At 37.9% G+C, this 22042-nt stretch overlaps 1 protein-coding gene across 2 annotated transcripts in view; it reads right to left on the bottom strand.

Moving 5' to 3' along the window:
• The window catches only part of Gigyf2 (GRB10 interacting GYF protein 2), a 145727-nt gene that overhangs the window by 21723 nt on the left and 101962 nt on the right, over window positions 1-22042 (bottom strand). For both annotated transcript variants that reach the window (XM_019208607.2, XM_010631780.2), the window contains 7 exons: window positions 16394-16560; window positions 13889-13980; window positions 12457-12564; window positions 11380-11480; window positions 9399-9499; window positions 7094-7255; window positions 3282-3440 (listed from right to left, as the gene is read on the bottom strand). In XM_019208607.2, the coding sequence (XP_019064152.1) occupies window positions 3282-3440; window positions 7094-7255; window positions 9399-9499; window positions 11380-11480; window positions 12457-12564; window positions 13889-13980; window positions 16394-16560 (890 nt within the window). The remainder of the gene's footprint in view (window positions 1-3281; window positions 3441-7093; window positions 7256-9398; window positions 9500-11379; window positions 11481-12456; window positions 12565-13888; window positions 13981-16393; window positions 16561-22042) is intronic.

Here is a 22042-nt window from a genome sequence, read left to right as displayed (position 1 = left end):
ATTCAACTAGGGTCCTATGTAAGCGTAGTTCATCTTCTACCACTGAGCCACATCCAAACTCTTGATATATTTAAGATGAAGCAATATAATTTTTTTTCTCCCTATAATAAAAGGCTGTTCAAGGTCCACGTCTACTCAAGGTTAGAAGGAAGAATAAAACTACCTGTACATCCAAGGGATAATTACTCACAGAGAAAATTCTAGGGCATCAACTGAAATACTATTATAAATCATAAATGAGTTTTACAAGATACAAGACCTAGACATGAAAACCAAATTATATTTCTACATAGGATCAACATAAAACAAGAATTCATTAACAACAGCTTCAAAATAAGATTTAACAAAGATGTGCATAACTTCTATTATAAAAAAGAATGTAGCTGTGTGTAGTGGCATGTCTGTAATCCCAGACCAGGGAGGCTGAAGCCAGAGGACTGCTGTGAATTTGAGGCTGGCCTAGGATACATAATGAGTTCAAGGCCAGCATAAACTACACACTGAGACCTTCTCTCAATAAAAAACAAGCAATATCAAACAAAAAAGCAAGCAAACCAACCAACCAACCAGAACGTTATAGAGAAAAATTAAGGAAAAATATATAGTAAATGGAAAAGTGTGCTATGTTCAGGGACTGGAAGATATATTTTAAATGCCAACTCTCCTCAATTTATAGACTTATAATCCTATTTATAATAACAGTAGGCTCTTATTTGCAAAGAAATTAAGTATATGATTTTAAATATGAATGTAATGGCAGAAAAGATAGTTAAGCAGTCTGAAATAAAGAGCAATGCTAGAAGACATACTAACTTGAATTTAAGACATTATAAACTATGAAATCAAGTCAGTTCCTTACCTGCATACAGACAGAATGATTGGTATGAGAGAAAAGTCCCAGCCAGGGATTTAGCTCAGTGGCACAGCACCTGCCTTACAACAGCAAGGTCCTAAGTTCAACCCTCAGTACCCCCCAAAAAAAAAGAAAGAAAAGAAAAGTGCCCCAAAGAACTTATTTATACAACTAATTCTGACCAAAGACTCTGAGTAGAGGAAGGAAGGATTACAAAAACTGGTGCTGGAATAACCCATTCCTCATATCACACACACACACACACACACACACATACACACACACCCCAAAAACTGGGGCTGGAATAACCCATTCCTCATATCACACACACATACACACACAGCCACCCCAAAAATTGGTGCTGGAATAACCCATTCCTCATATCACACATACACACACACACACACACACACACACACACACACACACCCAATTGAAACTTACTTTTAAAACTAAAACAATAATGCTTTCAGAAAAATAACAGGAGACATTTTAATGACCTGCGAGTATATAACAATATTTTAGAAAGAAGGAAAAACAACAAAAATGAAACAAACAAAAACTAGGCTGAGGACATAGCTTAGTGTGCACAAAGCCTTAGATTCAGTCTTCAGCACCACTTAAAAAAAAAAAAGAAAAGAAAAAAAAATCATCAGAATTAGAAATCTCTGCTGTTCATCGAATTTGTCACTAACCAGATATATTAGCATATATAATATCAATATTCTGGGACTCTAGGAGGCAGAGGCAGGGAGATCCCAAGTTTGAGGCCATTCTAGGCAACTCAGTGAAACACTTCAACGATGAAAAATAAAAATAAGGCTGGGAATATTGCTCAGTAAAAAGGCCCTGGTTCTAATCCCCAGTACTCCAGGGTGGGTGATGGTCGGGGAGTAAGCCACTAAGAAGATTTATAGACAAGTCACAGCCTGGGGCAAAATATTCATAAAACATTTATTTAACAAAGCACATGTACTCAAAATATAAGGAATCCACACCCAAAAGAGCTAAAGTTAAATTGTAAGGAAAAATAAATTAGATATTACCAAAATTAAAACGTTAAGTATTTCAAAGCTACAAAAGGAAAAGATTAGAAAAACCTAAAAATAAATCCATGATTTACACTCAGTTAATTTTCAATAAAGACGTCAAAAACACACAACTGGGGAAAGGACAGTCCCTTCAAAAAATGGTGCTGGGTAAAACTGGATATTCACATGTGGAAAAATGAAATCAGATCTTCACCTGACATTGAACACAAAAATCGTTACATTATAAATCATTAAAACTGGGAGATTTATTGGAATTTGGTGTACTATTATTCTATTCATTCTGTGTTAAGTCTGAAAACTAGCTAAAACCAAACACCCACTCATTTTATTTTCACCATAGAAGTGAGCAAAACCAAGAAAGATTCTAAATGCCACCCCCAACAAAAAGAAAAGAGGTTTCTCTTTTCCTTCCTGTACTGAGGATTGAACCCAGAGCCTTTGCACTGAGCTGTATCCTCAGACCTTTCTTATGTTTTGAGGCAGAACATCTTTAAATTTCTAAGTGCACTGGTTGGGCTCAAACAGGATCTTTCCGATTCAGCCTCCCAAAATGCTGCAATTACACATATGAGCCACCATGCCCAGAAAACAGATTTCCATTAGAGGGGAAAAAATAATTAGAGATAAGTAACTCTTATGGCTAGTATCTAGATATCCCTCAAAAGTTTCATACACTCATGGGAGGGGCTTTTTAGAGTTTTCTGGACTTAAGGTGTGATACTAGGATTAAGGGTGTATTGCCAGACATGGTGGAGCACCTCTGTAATCCCAGCACTTGGAGGCTGAGGCAGGAGGACTGCTTCAAATTCAAGCCAGCTTGGGCTACATAATGAGTTCAAGGCCAACCTCAGTACACATAAAACCCTGTCTCAGTCCCCTACCCCAAAGAAAGGTTATGATGCTAGAATGAAGGGCACCCCATCCTGGTTGTTTTTGGTTTTTGGTACCAGGGATTGAACTCAGGCCCTCCCCATCCTGGTTGTGAGTGGCACTGCCCCAAGGGTGGGTACCCTGGATGAAATATAAAGGGTCAGAAAGAGGACCAGCTGCTTCTGCTGCCTCCTGTTTTGCATGCCATGAACTGTTGTTTCTCCTCTGTGATGTCCCTCTGCCATGCTTCCTTGCCTTGGAGCCAGCCACCTATATGGACTGAAACCTCTACAAACTGCAAGTCAAAGCAAAACTTTCCTTGTTTAATTTTGGATGTTGAATATTTTGTCTCAGCAATAAGAAAGGTAACTAAAACTGTCAAAAGCTTGTTAGGTTTCTCCTGGTAATTTTCAGGAACCTGGCAAGTTTTTAGATACACTATCTTAACATCCTAAGTACAATTCCTAGTTTCAAAGAAGCAATGAGAAGAGCAAACATCTGGCTACCTGTTTCCTTAACAATTCCTCCTGTTTCCGCCTTTCTTCCTCTTCTCTTCTCCTTTCTTCCAGTCTTCTAAGAGCTTCTTCTTGCTGCTGTCTTTCTTCTTCTTCTCGCTGTCGTCTTAATGCAATTTCTTGCTCCCTCTGGCGACGCAGAGCCTCTTCCTGAAGGGAAAAAAGACAGGGAGTGGGGATGTGATATTTTAGCCCTACTAGTCAATATATTACACTATAATCTGAAAAGAGAAAGATTATGTGCTGCTAAGTATGTAAACAGTAAATATAAAAAGTATGTGAGCTGGGGAAGTAGACACATTAGGAATTTTCTTAGAAATTATATTTAAAATATGAGTATATTGCAACACATCATCAAGTCTATCCAGATGTTTTTATTGGCTTCATCATTTAAGGATTAACACGTTCACAACTGGGCTGTAATTTGTAAGTCTCACTGCTGGGTGGGTTGAACCACCTGTGATACATTCATGATTATCGGGTGGATTTTTGTGTCAACTTTATTAATAAGAAGACAGATGGCTGGGGATTTAGCTCAGTGGTTCTGGCACCTGCCTTACAAGCTCAAGGAACCGAGTTCAATCTCCAGTACCAAAGAAAAACAAAGAAGACACACAAAAGTGATTAGATCTGTCTGTACAACCAGTGGTACAAACTGCCTGATGGGACAGACATGTTTCAACTGGCAGAAGCATGTTAACCACAGAGGAGGCTTACATTAGAACTTAGGCTTTGGTTTCTCCATCAGTACTTTCAACCCTATTTTTTAATTAACTGGGAGTCTAAAGCATAAAGAGGTCAAATCAACAAGGCTATCAAAAACTCCTGGTTAGGTAAGAATAAGTTCTGTCAGTCACAAGTACTGAGGAAACCATGTGTCCCAGAACATGTTCTAAAGAACAGAAATCCCACCAAAATTATTAAGTACAACACATAAACAAATCCTATTGTTGATATCATTTAGGAATTCCTGAGCATACTGCAACGCAGTTTACAGCCTTTTTATACTGATGCGCTGTGTAACCCTAACAAATGTCAAATGGTTCGTATCTCAGCATGAATCCTTCTGTTTTCCATAGAATATTTATTAGGGTCAATAGAGTAAAGGTTAGACTTTGAGGCCAATAGAGAATGAATTATTTTCACTGGAATCTATAAAAACTACAACAGTAAAAGAAATCAAGCATATGAACAGTGAATTCCCCCCCAAATAAAAAAACAAAAACAAAAGAAAAATAGTAAACCTCAATGGTTAAAAATATCTAAATACTTAGCTGTGAAAATTTTCATCAAAACACTCATATATAAAACACTTGTATAAATAGCTAGGAACAGTACTCAGGAAGCTGAGGCAAAAGGATTCCCATGCGTTCAAAGTGAGCCTGGGCTACATAGTAAGTTCAAGAACAGTCTGAACTGCACAGCAAGATTCTGTCTCAAAAAAAATCAAACCAAACCAACCAACAAACGATAACAACAATAAAAAAGTGGGGAAAAGCCTCACGTCCAACAATAATAAATATGCTGAATTACTGTAACTTAGAAGATAAAATTTCTTTTAGCTAGCAAATATGACATAGATTGTTAGATGTCTATTTGACATAGAAAGATGATAGGATTCATCAATGTCAAAAGGGAAGTTGTAAAATATTAGGTACAAATGACACATACTTTTGAAAAAGCATATAGTCAGCTCCCTCTATCTGTAGGTTCAACCAATCACAGACTGAAAATATTTGGAAAACAAAAATTGTGCCTGTACGAAACATGTAGGCCTTTTTCCTAGTCACTGTTTCCTTTAAAAAATATGGTACATCAGTGCTTTATACATGACATTTAAATTATTACAAGACATCTACAGATGATTAAAATATGAAGGAAATATGCACAGGTTTTATGGAAACACCACATCATTTACATGAGGACTCTGAGCCTCTGTGGATGTTGCTGTCTGTGGGTATCCTGGAAAGAAGCCCCTGCAGGTGTCAAGGGATGGCTGAATATAACTGCAGAGTGTTTTCTCCCTATTTTCAAACAATAATCACTGAAACAGAAATAAAGGTTCGTTTAGGAAAAGAACAGAGGGCAGATGCCTTAAGTGAAGATAAATGCATTTGTAAAAGAACTATATATTAGGGCCAGGAATTTAGTTCCGTGGTTCTGGTGCCTGCTTTGCAAGTGCAAGGACCCAAGTTCAATCCCTGGTACCAAAAAAAAAAAAAAAAATTCTATATACTAGAATAGTAAGCACATGAAAAGATTTTCAACATCAGTAATTATTAGGGAAATGAAAATCAAAACTATAATGAGATATCACATCATACCCAGTAGCAAAACTTTTTTTTGTGTGTGTGTGTGGGTACAGGACCTTGCACTTGTGAAGCAGGTGCAGTGCCACTGAGGTAAATTCCCAGCCCTAGAAAAGCCATTATTAAAAAACAATTAAGGGGCCAGGGATTTAGCTCAGCGGTTTGGTGGCCTGCCTTGCAAGCGCAAGGTCCCAAGTTCAATCCCCAGCACACACACACACAAAGAACAATTAAGAAAAAAAAATGTTGACAGGGATGTGGAGATATTGGAACGCTTGTGTACTGTTAAGAGAGAATGTAAAACGGTGCAGCACCTGTGGAAAACAAGCATGATGGTTCCTCAAAAAAAAAAAAAAAAAAATAGTCGGGTGTGGTGGCACACGCCTGTAATCCCAGCACTCGTGAGGCTGAGGCAGGAGAACTGCAGTGAGTTCCAGACCAGTCTAGGCTACAGAGTGAGTTCCAGGTCAGTCTCGAGTACATAGTGAGACCCTGTCTCAAAAAACCATAAAAAATAAATAAATAAAAATTAAAAACTTTAATTAGCATGTGATTTAACAATTTAACTTCTGGGTATATGCCCAAAAGAACTGAAAGTAAGGATTCAAACAGGTATCTGTATACCCATGTTCATAGCAATGTAATTCACAATAGCCGAAGTGTGGAAATTATACAAGTATCTATCAACAGATGAATGGCTAAACAAAAATGCAGCAACTACATATAAGAGTATTATTCATCCTTAAAAAGGAAAGAAATCCTGATACGCTACAATATGGAATCTTAAGTAAAACAAGCCAGTCACAAAAAGACAAATATAAATACAGTATGAGTCCATCTCTATCAGGTACCCAGAGGAGTCAAATTCATAGAGACAGAAGAAACCAAAGCCTAGGGAAGGAGAGACTGGGCTCTTTAATAGGTAAACAGTTTCAGTACTTTGTAGTATGCACACTTAAAATGGTTAAGATGGTAAATTGTATGGCATATGTTAAGTTATCAGACTTTTTTTCTTGAAAGCTCATTTGACTTTTAAAAAAAAATGTAATGCTGTGCACCAAAATTATTTCCTCATGTTTTTAGCAATAAGGACAGAAATTTATCTAGCTGGTTTATTTTTAATGGGGGGGCAGGTGTTGAGACAGAGTCTCACTTTGTAGGTCAGGCTGGCCCTGAACTCTTAATGTAGTCCAGGCTGGCCTAAAACTCGTGGCAATCTCCTGCCTTTGTCTCCCAAGTGCTGGGACTATAGGTATGAGCCACCAGGCCTGGCCTGGTTATATAAAATATAGGAAACTGCAAAGAAAATCAATTCTAACAACGAAAAATACCCCTCCCAGTGGGAACTGGTCGGAAACAGGAGGTTCTTTCTAAAGCCAGGTGAGTCTTCTGAAGGTTGTAATCCCAATTCTGTTGATCTTGATACAGAAGTGAGAAGATCACCTAAGTCCCAAGCCAGGTACTACTCTTACGGCAGAGTTTCCAAAGCAATACCTGTTTCCTTCGGGCAAGCTCTTCTTCCTCCCTCCTTTTCCGCTCTTCTTCCTGCTGCCTCCGAAGAATTTCCTCCTGCTGTCTCCGGAGCTCTTCTTGCCTCTTCCTTTCCTCCTCTTCCCGTTTTGCCCTTATTTCTGCCTCTCTTCTCTCCTGCTCTAACTGGGACAACATGAGAGTATTCTTAAAACCAACCATGGAATCACCCAAAAGCACTGAGCTGCTAGTACTGTTGGAGAGGCTGAGAAGTACAGGAACTGCCATTCATTGTTACTTGTGCTCCATCTGGGTCATGAAACCCGATATTCAGCCCAGCTCTGTCATGTCAAGGCAGTCACAAGAGCTTTATATTCCAAACTGAACACACTTTGCTCTTCATTTTGGCACCTCCTCACTCCATAATAAATCACACACATGTAGACACAGGATGGAAAGTGGCCAGTATAGGATCAACATAAAAATTCTTCAGGAGGTGGTGTGTCTGGTATCTCTTTACTCATCCCTACGAAGCATTTCCTGACTGAAGATCTAATAGTGCAGCTACAAGGTCTCAACAGCTATGTTGTAAAGCTGCTAGTCTGTAAAATTATACAGTTCTTTAAAATTTGAAAACTAATCACTTAGCAAACTTTCATTTACCATTCCCAGTACTGGTCAAATCCAGCACCTACTCTTCAGTCCCACTGCCACAGTTATAGTTCAGGCCTTCACTGCCTTCACCCACATTTCTAAGTCTCTTACCCACTTTTCCTCTAGCTCCACTTGTGTTCGTCGGCTCAAAATCTAATCCTTACCAAAAGATATCACTCCTACGCTTACACTTGGCAGCACTCTTCACCTTGAAGAAGCTCTGCCTCCTTAACACGGTATGTTTATGGCATCCTTGTGACTGGCTGGTCTCATCTTTAGGCTCCTCTCATCTTTTATTTGTCAGATACACAGCGACTCCAAGTCAGACATATTGATGTGGCTGTTTCCAGAGTGCAGCATTTTCTTTATGCATTTCTAAACCATTTCTAGCACTACTCTTCCTTCAACTGCAAACTTTTTACCTCCTTGGATTCTGTCAACCCCGCTCTGTCAACCATGCTAAGTCCTACTAACTCCTTCAAGTGAAAATTAGCTAGGTTATTACTGTCTATCAAAGATGGCACCCTGTTCTTGATCCCTCTCTCTTCATTTGGGTAGCGGACTATCCTGTCAAGTGCTCCTTGTCTGTCTCCTTGCCCCCACACACAAGGCTGCAAACTCCTGAATGATCCTAATATTTATCATCTATATGTTTCCCACCAAAAAACTCAAGAACTATTATGAATTATGAACTCACAAATTTATGGAAACAGATCCTCATCATGAACCTTTTCACATTGTGGGCACTCTAAAGACCATCACTACCTCAGAGAGACTCCAGTAAGTGTAAAACAGAAACAAGACTCCTTCAGAGGCATGAGAACCCAGAAATCATAATCACACCACACCAGGTGTTGGTACAGAAATCCTCCTCTGACAAGTACTAAAATCAAGCTTCAATATCCCTACTTTCTCCAGAAAAGACATATGAACACAGATTCCAATGGTAAGGCTAGGCTTTTAGCTTTCATGTTTGGGATAAGATTTACTGTGGAAACTCAAGCTACGGATCAGTGGTGGATATTTTCTCAGTCTTACTACTTGCAACAAATGTAAATTTCATGAACAATATAACTAAAACAATCATTAATGATTCAACTAAAATCATCACTCATTAATTTGAATTCTCTTTTGCGGTCTTTTTTTGAGAGGAGATACAATAAGGATAAAATATGAATATATTTATACCAAGTAAATCAGTAAATGGAAACAAAAAGTACAGTGGTCCCTTGGTTCACCAATACTTTTGTTTATGAACAATTTGGGGTTTTTTGTTTGAAACAGGGTTTCACTATGTAGTTGAGACTGACCTGGGACTCACTATGTAGCCCAGTCTGGTCTTGAACTCACAGCGATCCTCCTGCCTCAACCTCCCAAGTTCTGGGATTACAGGTGTGCGCCACCACGCCTGGCTCATGAACAATTTGGTTAGCAAACCAAAGCATTTGGTAAAATTTTGTTTCTGTTTGCAAACTCTGCATTGGTTGACAAACATAACTGTGGCCATCTTTCCTGTACAAACACGAATGCAGACATTTTTTCTAGAATTGTGGAATAAATTAAACTCCTGAACCAAGGTACTACTGTACAGCTACCCAGAGCGAGAGGACTAAATAGAAGTGCTATGTCCTGCATCTAGAAATTATGCACTGCCATAAAAGAATGAATTTCAGACCTTTGCAGCTTTGGCCTTTTCTAGCTGCTGAAGCTGTTCCAGGGCAGGGGCTGGTGTTGTGGTGTCCAGAGGAAGATCCCATACACTACCACCTTCCCAAACTGTAAGACAAAGGAAAAAAGTGAAGGGCAGAGTTTACACACATGGTCACACGCCCTCTAGCATAATGAAAAAAGCTGCTTCTCTGGGCCTGAACACATATCATATACATCTATATTTCACTTTAAGTAGACAGAACTACCAAGGGGCTCCCTTTTCTATCAATATACTTCTCTACAAAGAAAGGAAGCAATAGGCATTTACTGGGAAATTGATTTCATCCTTCAAAAGATTCATAAAGGCATCTGTTAATATATTTATCTTTACAGATCAACAAACTAGTTTGAAAACTCCCAAGGACACAGGGTAAGCATGTATGTGGCCATGCCAGGATTTCAACAGCAGCATATGAGACTCCAACACCCACTGCTTTCCAGTAGCCATATGGTCACTCACTGAACACCAGACAGAGACAACTAGATGCACACTGTGACTATAATTAAATGACACTGAAGTGTTCACTTAAAAATGGTTTTAATGTACTGGGTGTGGTGGCACATGGCTCTTATATCAGCACTTGGGAGACAGAGGCAGGAGGACTGCTGTGAGTTTGAGGCTAGCCTGAGCTATGTAGTGAGCTGAAGAACAGCCTGAATAGCAAGACCCTGTCTCAAAAAACCAAAAGAGGGGGTGTTATAATGTGAAATTCATCCTAATAAAGCCATAGATCACGTGCCCCACAGCTGGAGCTGGAGAAGCCTGGAAAGGCTGGGAAGAATTCTTAAGACACTTGGTTTTGCTAACCTAAAAGGCAGCAGCCCAGGGTCAGGTATGGGAACAAATACATTGAACCTTTTGAGTCCATGTTCCTATTACCAGCAAGGTTTGTTGACACCACTTTTCATCAGTCTCTATTTTCTACACTCCTATTACAATGTATTTTATGCACTACTAAATATTGTCTGTATAAAACCAATGGCTGATTTAAAAGACTGATGACATACAAACCAAAATAGAGAAATTGTTTAATATATTCTTAGTTTCCAAAACACTGAAGAATGTGTTAACATCCTAAATATAACTGGCTGCCATGAAAAAAATAAGGTGCATATAGTACGGAAGATCTGTGAAGAAGGACAATCAGTCCTACCACTGCCATAATCTGCAGGATTAAACTAAAAGAACTATGGCTTCATGGGTCAATAACTAAGAAAACATCCCCGTCTATGGTTCTTGAGAATTTCTAACATCAACAAATATCTCTTCTAAGGATTACTCTTCATTCAAACTCCCCACCTAGTCTATGTATCAGACCTTAAAAAACAGAAATGCTTGTTCCACTAATATCAGGACTTCAAATTTTAGAAGTCCAAACCTCAAACTTTCTGAATGATGAAAATCAGAGACTAACTGATAAAGGTGTTCATTTCAAGGCAGGCTCTCTCTTCCCAAAAATACCAGACACCTGCAGTGTCAACATGTATATCAATCCCTAACTCAAGAGGAGAGATTGGTGTCCTACTTATCCTTTTTTTTTTTAAACTCTGGTTGGAGACCAAAAACTAAGGACTTTTCCACACTGGTTAGGGGAACATAAAAAGAGAAGCTGACCCAAAACTCAAGAAGCTTATATACTTAAGTAGTTTCTACAAAATCCTTAGCATTGTATTTTTTTTTTTTAGTACCGGGGGTCAAACTCTGGACTTTATGAGTTTGCAAGGCAGGTGGTGGTACCACTGAGCTAAATCCCTGGTTCCTAAGCAGTGTATTTTTAATAATACTTTTAATCTTTTGCTGAGATCTACTAATAATGAAACCTTTTGCTAATATTCAATATAAAAATAGGTGAAAATCCCTGCTAAAGTTTCCAAAAACTGCATCACTAAATTGTTATTATACTCTAACCATTGGAGTTATACTGAAGGCCAACCTAAATTGTTACCTGTTGGCTGTGAGGTTGCTGGCTGAAGCTCCCAGATAGAGCCAGTATCTGGTACTGACACAGACCTAGTTACTGAGGGAATGATGCTCTGATCAGATATTCTGCAAAAGGGAAATAAAAAAATTAACATGTTCTTGTAATTTACAAAAGTTAAGACAGGAATTTCTAGGCTACTTGTAGGTTTTCCCAAGTTATTTGGCCAGAAAAGTCTTTCATCGTTTTAAATATAACCTAACACCACCAAAGAAAAAAGTAACAAAAATAGAGGCAAAGTGATCACACTTCTGGAATCTTCTATGGTATTAGCAAATGCTCATTTCTAAACGATAGTTGTACCTGTTGTTTAAAAAAACCCCAGGTTATCTCAATAGAAGTCACAGGGCACTATCACAATAACAACAATAACAACAATGTGTACACTTAACTATCTCTGAAATTTTCCATGTGTCAGGTTAGCCAAGCCCTTTAGCCTCTCAGGTCTCCATCTGCCAGTCTTTAAAACACAGACCCTACCACTAACCTGTGTGCCTCTGGGTTAAAGCTAAAATGATAAATGTGAATCCTTTTGATTACTGCACAGTAGGGTTTTGAGAGCAGTGACTGGCACATCTTCAGAAGCTAGGACAAATATTTTGAATGATAATCTGACGCAGCAGAAACAAGATTTTCTGAACACTTTTCTTTTCCTTAGGCCTACCCTAACCATTTCTGGGTTCCAGAAAATCATAACCCGACAAACATTATTAATGTCTTTTTTAAGATATCACAGGTGAAAATGATAAAAATTCTAGACTATAATTGTTTTGATACAGGATCCCTAAAACTGCACTACTTCTCAAAAGTGTTCATTATTCAAACTGTATCTTCTATCAGTAAAATGACCCAATAAATGCTTGACTTCAGCTAAATTATTTTTTAAGAACAATACTGTTTTCACAAATAACATGCAAATATGTGCTCTTTATGAGCATTCCAATAGCAGAATTAACACATTATACTAAAATTCCTTTCTTCTGTTTTGTGCACACGTCCACAGCACACATACAAAAGGTGACACATAATCGAGGGACCACTAACCTCATTTTCAGAGCCTGGAACTGTTGTAGAAGAATGGTCAACTGTTGTTGCTGCTGGGATGGCAAGGCTGCTTTCTGCTGTTGAGCCAAAACCTGTGCATACTGTTGTCTTCAAAAAGTTGGGGGGAGAAAAAAGTATAACCTGATCTATCCATACTTAGTTCACTGGAATGAGGCACTAAAAGCGAAGTTTAGTTCATCACCACCCAGGAACCACTAGTAATACCAATCAAATACATTTTATAATTTTCCATGATGATAACTGTCACAAAGAAAATTCTGTATTTCATTCTAGAAAGAACTGAACTAATGGACATACTTCTGAGTAAAAGAATGTCACAAAATGTCAAAAACTGGCAAATGCTCTCAAGGTAGTAAGTGCTTTACCAAATTGTAAGCAAAAAGTAAAACAGATTGGGACAGCTATCTATAATTGAAGCAGCCACTGAAAAAATAAAACCACTTCTATAAAAAATTTCCAATTTATGTTTCAACTCAGATGTTGGGGCGGGGTAGTATCCAAACCCAGGAGCACTGTATCACTGAGTACATTCCCAGCCATTATTTATTCAATTTGACACAGGATTCACTAAGTTGCCCTGGGTGTGACTCAAACTTCCAACTCTCCTACTCTGCGCTTCTCCGTGGCTAGGATTACAGGCACAACATGCCCAGCTTCAACTTGGAAATTTTTAGGTAATTTTTTTTCACTATATCTGAAAAGAGCCAGAGTAAATATTTTCAGCTTTGTAGGCTATACAGTCTACAGGCAATCTGTACAAACATGGGTGCGTCTTGTAATCTAATAACACTTTCATTACGAAAACAAATGGAGAACATCCCCAGACTTTGCCAACCTTGGCACCAAAGTGAATCTTACTTCTATGAAAGAGACACACACCTGAGTGATGCTTCCATCCTTCTGCACCACTCCTAACAGTGTAAACATTTATTTCTTCCCATCTTCTTGCCTATGTGTTTTCTCTGAGTGTCGAAAGCTTAGCCCCTTAGAAAGCACTTCAACTATCAAATGTTCGTTGCTCTTCCTTTTTATGTGTCATAATCTGAAAACTTCTGATATTCAAGAAGTAAAATAAGACTAAATTAGAATCCATAGCTGTTACAAAGGCATGGTGACACATACCTGCAATCTCAGCATTCTAGGAGGCTGAAGCAGGAAGACCCAAGTTTGAGCCAGGCCGGGGCAATTTAGTTACTTAGTGAAACCATCTCATGATAAAAAATAAGAGCTAGGAATGTAACAGAGAACAAAGGGCCTGGGTTTAATGCCCAGTTAACAAACACCCCACCCACTCCCTGGTACAGCACAGTCTCGTGTAAGCCTTCTGCTTTCTGCTGCAAGATGAACCTCACGAGCAATCTCTCAAAAGCTCCTCTGGTACTGCACTCATCCTACGAATCACTGTCCTTACTGTATTAAGAACTGTTGGTACTGGAGGTGCTGCATCTGGTATAAGGCCGTGAGTTCCTGCTGCCTGGTCAGTCTTTCCTGGTCCAACTCCCCCTGTGAGTGAAGAAGTGTAGAAAGAAAACCACTAAATATTAAAACTGCAAAGACTTAAAAGCCACTTAGTATCTACAAATGTAAGCACCTCCCACACCACTCCTGCCCAAATTGTGAACTGCTGCCTCCACTGCAGCCTTTCAAGCTGGTTACTGGAAGTACATGCCAGTTCTTACTGTATTAAAAAAAAAAAAAACTGTACATACCTATTCCCAATCTAAAAGTGATTTGTAACTTTGGAAATCATGTAGAAATTAGAGAAACAGACCACACAGATAGGAGTAAAATTTACCTAAAGGTCAATGGAGCTATTATTAAGAATTCTGCAAGGGCACAAAATTAACAAAGGAAGCCACTATGCCTAAGTGTATCCAAAGGTACTGAGAATATGAAGAGCTTTGAAAATTACTGCTCTACCCCAAAATAGGACTTTCCATTGCTATTAATATATCATGAGTTAGAAAAAATAAGCTGTAGTAAAACCCTACAATTTTACCTTATACCCTTGTATTTCAAATAATATGACTGGAATTTAAATCTTGATAAGTTAACACTGCAAAACAGAAATGTGAAGTGTAAAATAACAAAAGTGTAAGATGATGTGGACTTAACTTGGGCAAATTGAGAGCATACAGTTTGTATCTTTCTTGTACTATATACACTGTTTGTATTTTAAAACAAAATATTTTGATATACATCTTGGAGAGGAATTTCACCTTAAACTCGTTCTTTCTTATTAAGTAATTGCAGGGTAATAGCTACCCCAGGTCAATCTATGAGTGAGGTATGGTGGTGCACAACTATCATCCCAGCACTCAAGAGGCTCAATGTGAAGCAGGAAGATTACAAGTTTGAGGCCAGCCTGAGCTACAAAGCAAGTTAACCCTCGCCTGAAACAAAGGCGCTTTTCTCCAAAACAAAACAAACAAACAAAAAATATCTCCTACATGAAAAGCTAGATTTTAAGGAATATTCCTCATGAAAGTGAGCTTTCTTCTTTCCAGTGTTACTTGGTGCAAAGGTAACAGCTGAAAGGAGACAGCTTTCCAAAATATCCCCATAAGCGGGTATGACTGATGCTAATTTACATGGGAAGTTAAGAAATGGACTGGAACAAGAATGCCAAGATCCAATTTATGAGCTTTGGCTCCCCACACATGAAACCTCAATTTCAGGGAAGAGAAATAATGCTTGAACATGGTATACATGTTAAATCTATAATCAAAAATACATAGTAAGGGCCGGGGATTTAGCTCAGCGGTTTGGTGGCCTGCCTTGCAAGCGCAAGGACCCGAGTTCAATCCCCGGTACCCCAAAAAAAACATAGTAAAATTTTTCTTTGGACTTAAAACAACTAGGAGACTATCAGGAGTAATACTTCTCCTCACCTATGTCTCACCTATGAGACATGGAAAAGAAAGTGTATGGCCGCTGTGCTCATGTATAAACTCCCATGACTACAAGAGGCTAAGTCTTATCTTCATCTCAGAAGTACTTATCACAAGGCCTAGCACAGGCCCTCAAGGTACAGTTGATAAAATCAGTTAGAGGGATGTATAACTGTAGAAAAAGTGTTTGCAATGAAGGTATTTTTAAACAATGTCTATATGTAGTCCAGGGTGGCCTTGAACTTATGGTAATACTCTTGCCTAAGCCTCCCAAGTGACAGGATTATAGGCCTGCACCATACTAAAGGCTTTTTGACAGTGATTACTAAGCCATCACTCACTTCAACTTGGAGACACAAGGGGAGGTAGATGTTTAGAGACCTCCAAAAGGAACTCTACTGGGAGAGGTGGGGAGCAAATTCAAAAGAAAGGTCAAAAGTTTAAGTCCTTAAAATATCCTGAAGCACTAGAAACTTTAAGGTAAACCTGTGAGTTTGAGACCAGCCTGGACTACACAGTGAGTTCCAGGTCAGTCTCAACTACATAGTGAGACCCTGTCTCAAAAAAAAAGGAAAAGAAAACAAGAGGCAAACTGAAGTAAAAGAATGTGTAGTCTAATTACTAGTAGTAAAGAACTGAAAGAGACCAGCTATATTGAAGCACAGTAGGTAAATACAGGTAAAAGCTCTGATATACACTTAGGAAAAAAGCCAGACCATGCAGGACCTGGTGGGGGGGTCAGAATAAAATACTGGCCTTCATTCTACAGCTACTAAAAAGCTACTGAAGTGTGTGTGTGTGTGTGTGTGTGTGTGTGTGTGTAAGAGAGGAGGGGGGCCAGGATGGAGGGAGAGGGAGAAAGACTGGGAGAGAACAGGAATGAATTTGAAAAGGTTATTACAGCTTGGTACTTATCCTCCCATTCACATCCCTTCCCCCATCCTAATACATTTCAATTACTTTCTAAGAGGACCAAGTGTCCCTACATCTAGCACATATCCCAAGCTGGTGGAGAAGGCACTCACCATATGAGGAGGGGGAGCTGGGCCGGGAGAGAAGGGAACCCTTCCCCACATTTTCATGATGTCACCAAGAGGCTGGAAGCTTTCATCGCATGCTCTCTTCACCAGCAAAGACATTGTGAAGTAGCCTGCCTGAAACCACTCGGCCATCTCCTGATTATTGAAGGGACCTACAAGACCACCAATCAAACAGAAGGGCTATGACAATCCTTTCAGGTTCTAAAAACAAACAAAAAAATTCAAAAACAAAACAAAATTCCCTGCATCTGATCATCATAAAAATTTTACAGTATCTTAATTAACCTCCATGGTTAGTGAACAGGCTTCTAACTAATAGAATACCTAGGCATACAGAGTATAAATATGTTCCAGCTGAACATATTTTCCATTATTTATATTCTGTCAGAGATGAGTGAAGGTAAGACTATATATAAACCATAATCAATTAAGCTAAGATTGCTACTTACCTAGATAGCACTAAATCCGGCCTTGGGGAAAAATTAATGTTCTCTAGATGTTTTACAAGAAGAAATACTCAAGCATTTTGTATATTTAATTAACAAAGCATTCTGATCAATAAAATATTAATTAATCCATTCAACAAATATTTACTAAACACTGATTATATGACCTAAGCAATTATTATTTGGCAAAAAATAAAGCCTTAGGACTTCCATTTCAGAAATATGGAGTAGATGTACTTTTCCCTATGCTTTCTGCCAAGTACAACTAAAAAGCATGGACATTTATACATAAAATAAACAAAAAGTGAAGAAGGCAGAATTACTAAGGAGCCTCTCTGATGAAAACTGGCATGTGCATGAATTCCCCTAGTTTCCTTTCTTCTCCCTGACATGGATGGAGTCTGTCTTAGGATTTTTTGATGTTATAGTGGCACGAACACAACGCACACTTGATAGAAACCACACTTCAAATTCTGACCTTTTCCCAGTTAACACTATGCAGTACTCTACTCTTTCCATGCTGGACAACAATGGCAAGACAGCACTAGTCAGCCTTGTGATAACAGTGTGTAAAACCCACACTACAGTGTGGTCCCAGCATTGTATTGGTAAGCCATAACACTCAGCAAGTTAAGTACATAAAGAGCATTTTTGATGCACATATGATGGGGTTATTGGGACTTAACTCCATGGGCTACTAGGAAGTTACTCCAATACACAAGAAAGTTAAAGGAAATGCAAAGATAACTCATGTGAATATTAATGAAAAGAAAGTTACATTAGTAGATATTAGAGCAAAAAAAATGAGATCAGCATTAGATTAGTAGATAAACATCAGAGCAATTAAAATTACAAGAGACAAAGAGACACTATACAATAATAAAGGGTTACTTCACCAACAAATAGGACTTAAATATCTGTATGCACCAAACAGCAAAGCTGGCAAAATATGTTAAACAAGATCTGAGAGAATTGAAAAAAACAGACAAATCCATAAGCTGCAAACTATCCTTTGGTTCAACATTTGGCAGACCAAACAGAAAATCAGCAAGATTAGGGAAAAATGAAAACCATCAAATAACAGAAATAATTTGACATTTTTCCTCGAAAAAGAAAAAATATACATTGTTTTCAAGTATTCACACAATAAATAGCAGCCAGAGATCTATCTGGGAAGAGGATCAAGAGGAGGAAAAAGGGCAAGATGGGAAAGGAAGGGTCAATGAAAAGAAGATGTATTTTGTCACAAAGTAGAAATTGGGATGGGGTTTTAGCTCAGCGGCACCATGCCTGCCTTACAAGTGCAAGGTCCTGAGTTCATTCCCTGGTACCAAAAAAAAAAGGCAGTAATTGCCTTAACTCACACACACATAAACAAATAATTTACATGTCTTTATATGTATCTATTGAGGAAATTAAGTTTATAATTTAAAATTCCCCCCCCGCAAAATATTTAGAAAGTTTCACTGGAGAATTCCAATAAACATTTAAACCAATTTTAGTATAATTTCTTCAAGAAAACAAAGGGGAGGGTACTTCCTATTTCAGTTTATAAAGTAAATATTAACCTAAATTAATTCCAGTACTTTGGAGACTTAGGAAGGTTGCAAGTTGGAGAACAGCGTGGGCCACACGGCCTGAGTTCCAGGCCAGTCTGAAGTACATATCGAGACGCTGCCCTTTTCCTCAAATAAGTAAAATAAAACCAGATACTAAAGGGGGGGGGGAGTACAAAACAGTACCCTTAATATAGATACAAAAATCTTTTAATAAACTATTAGCAAATAGGCCCGGGGATTTAGCTCAGTGGTGCCGCTGCCTGACTTGCAAGTGGAAGGTCCTGAGTTTGAATTCTAGTACACACACACACAAAAAAAATTTATACAACTGAGCAACACATACAAAGGACTGTATAATCATGACCAAGTAGGGAATTTATCCCGAGGATACAGAGCTGGTTCAATGCATAACCACCAATCAATATGATCTATCCTAGAAATAACTCAAGAAAAACCACATGATCCTGTCAACAGAAGCAGAAAGTATCTCACAAAATCCAATAATTACTCACAATAAAAGCTCAGAAAACAGAATAGAGGAGTACTTCCTTGACCTGATAAAGAATATCTGTAAAAATCTTATAGCTAACATTAACTTTAACGACAAATGCTTCCCAGGATAAGAATACAGGAAAAACAAGGCAATGATGTCTGCTCTCACCACTGTTGCTCAACATAGTGATGGAATAAATGCACAATGAGTCAACAAACAACTAGAAGGCCAACAAGCTGAAAATGAAGAAATAAAAAATAGAAAAAAAAAAACACCCAAAAAACTGCCCCACCTGCAAAAGATGTGACTATTTGGAATCTCAAGGAAATGACCCCAAAAGAGAGGGGTGTTGGGGGGGTATCCTTGAACTAATAAATGAATTGAGAGAGAAGATCACAGAGTGTAAAATAAATATCCAAAATTCAACTGTATTTCTATATGCTAGTAGTGAATAAACACTAAGACTATAGTAAATGTACAAATCATTTTAAAAATGAATATTCAGGTATAAATCTTAAAAAAAATGACTGAACCTATATGGAAAACCACACCACTCTGATGCAAGCTATTAAAGGAATTTAAATTGAAGACATACGGTATTGCTGATGGACTGGAGGATCAACAAGGTCAAGATAACAATTCTCAAATTTATATAGAGAACTACCATTATCCCACCAAAATCTCAGCTAGATTTTTGGTAAATATAATCATGATCATTCTAAACTTTATAAGCAAAGGCAAAGAAACTATAAAGCTAGAAAGAACTCTGAAAAAGAGACATGAACTGAGAGGACTACGTCTACCCAATGTTAAGACTATATGGCTATAACAATCGTGACGGTGTAGTGCTAGTGAAGGAACAGACACAAATGATGGCTGAAAGAGGACAGAACACCTAGAAATAGACCCAAACAAATTGCTCAAATGATTGTGACAAAGGAGGAAGAAAGCAATTCAAGAGAGGAAAGACTGTCTTGGTCCAGAAGCAAATGAACATATAAAAACAAATAAAAAACAATAGAACAACCTTGAACTAGTATAGTAGGTCTCATACCTAACATAAAAGGTGCCTCAAAATGGATCACAAATGCGAATATAAAGCACAAAAATTTTTAAAGTATTTCTAGAAAAAATTCTTTGGGGTTGAAAGCTAGGCAAAGAATTCTTAGACTTAATACCAAAAAGAACAATCCATTAAGAAAAAACTTATCTACTGAACTTCATCAAAATTTATAACATTTTGCTCTGTGAAAGATGGTTAAGATGAAAAAAGATATATTGGGAGAAAATATATGAAAACTATATCAATCAAAGAATAGTAGCTCGAATAAGTAATCAAAAAATCCCCCAACAAGCCAGATGAGATGGCCCGTGCTAGTAATTCCAGCATTCAGAAGGCAGAAGTACAAGGATAGCTAGGTTCATGGCCAGCCTGGGGTACATAGTGAGTTCAAAGCTAGCCTGGCCTACGCAGCAAGACCTTGTCTCAAAACACAGAAAAAGAAATTTTTAAATCTCCCAGCAAAGTCCTAGACCTTCTGGCTTCACTGAAAAATTCTACCATGTATGACCAAGGTTTCTGAAAAGGTCATTTTTGGTACTGGGGATTGAACTCGGGACCTTGTGCTTACGAGGGAGGCAGTGGAATCACTGAGCTAAATCCCCGGCCTACTTTTTCAAATTTTTAAAAATAACCGAAGAGGAAGGAATACTTCCTAGCTCATTCTATAAGGCAAGAATCACTGTAAATCCAAAGCACAACAACAAAAAACAAAACCCACAAACCACAACTGCAGACAAAAATACCTTATCTTCAACAAAATACTAGCAAATCCACAGCATACAAAAAGTATTCTACACCATGACCAAGTGGGAGTTATTCTTGGAATGCAAAGATGGTTCAACATATAAAAATTCATCAATGTGATATACCACTTTACAGACTAAAAGGGTGGAGGGGACAAGATTATTTCAATTGGTACAAAAGTGTTTGACAGAATTCATCAATCCTTTCATAATAAGTAACAGTTAACAAACTAGGACTAGAAGGGGCCCACTTCATAATAAAAGCTGTATTAAAAAAACCCCAAAACTAACATAGTCAATGGGAATAAAAACAAAGTTTTTATTCTAACATCAGAACAAGACAATTATGTACACTTTTCACCATTTCTATTCAAGGCAATTCTGAAAAGTTCTACCCGGAGCAAATACTCAAGAAGAAGAAGAAAAAAAAAGAGCCATTCAAATTAAAAAGACAATAGGATCTTATATGCAAAAACCAATTAAGTACATTTAAAATTAACAATTGGAAATAATAATTCAGAAAAATAACAAGACACAAAGTAAACACAAAAATCAATCTGCCAGGTTTCAGTACTAGCTGCTCAGAAGGCTGAGGTAGGAGGATCGCTTCAGCCCAGAAGTTTGAGACCAGCCTATACAATATAACAGGACCTTATCACAAAAGACAAAGAGAAAGAGAAAACTAAAAATGAACAAAGAACTTGAATAGACATGCGTTTGAAGACATGCGTTTGAAGACATATAAATGACCAGTAAACACATGAGGAGATGCTCAACATACCTAATCATTAGAGAAATGCACATTAACACTATAAAAAGACACCTGAGGGTAACTAATATTTTTTTAAAATGAGAGTTAGCAAGGATGTGGAGAAACTGAAACCCTTGTGAATTCCTTGGTAGGAATGTAAACTAATGCACCAGCTATGAAAAATTATAAACAGAAAGGTCCAGAATTCGATCCCCAGTACAAAAAAAATTTTTTTTGCTGGGGATTTGGGATTCAGCTCAGAGATTCTGCTGCCTGCCTTGCAAGTACAAGGACCCAAGTTCGATCCCTGGTACAAAAAATAGATAGATAGAATAATAGATAGACAGATAGATGAAATAAAGACCCAATTCCTGTATAATCTAGCACTTTTTCTTTTAGATATACACCCCAGAGAATTGAAAATAGAGTCTCAAAGACATCTGTACATCCAGGTTCACAGCAGCATTATTTACAATAGCTAAAATGTGGAAGTAAGTCCACTGATGGGTGAAACAGATAAGCAAACTGTGGAAGAATATTCAAATAAAGGAATACTGTTAAAATAAAGGAAATTCTGAC

This window comes from Fukomys damarensis, unplaced genomic scaffold, assembly GCF_012274545.1.
Source record: "Fukomys damarensis isolate Sample0158 unplaced genomic scaffold, DMR_v1.0_HiC HiC_scaffold_16, whole genome shotgun sequence".
Classification (NCBI taxonomy): Eukaryota; Metazoa; Chordata; class Mammalia; order Rodentia; family Bathyergidae; genus Fukomys; species Fukomys damarensis.
This window is presented reverse-complemented; position numbering and strand designations above follow the sequence as displayed.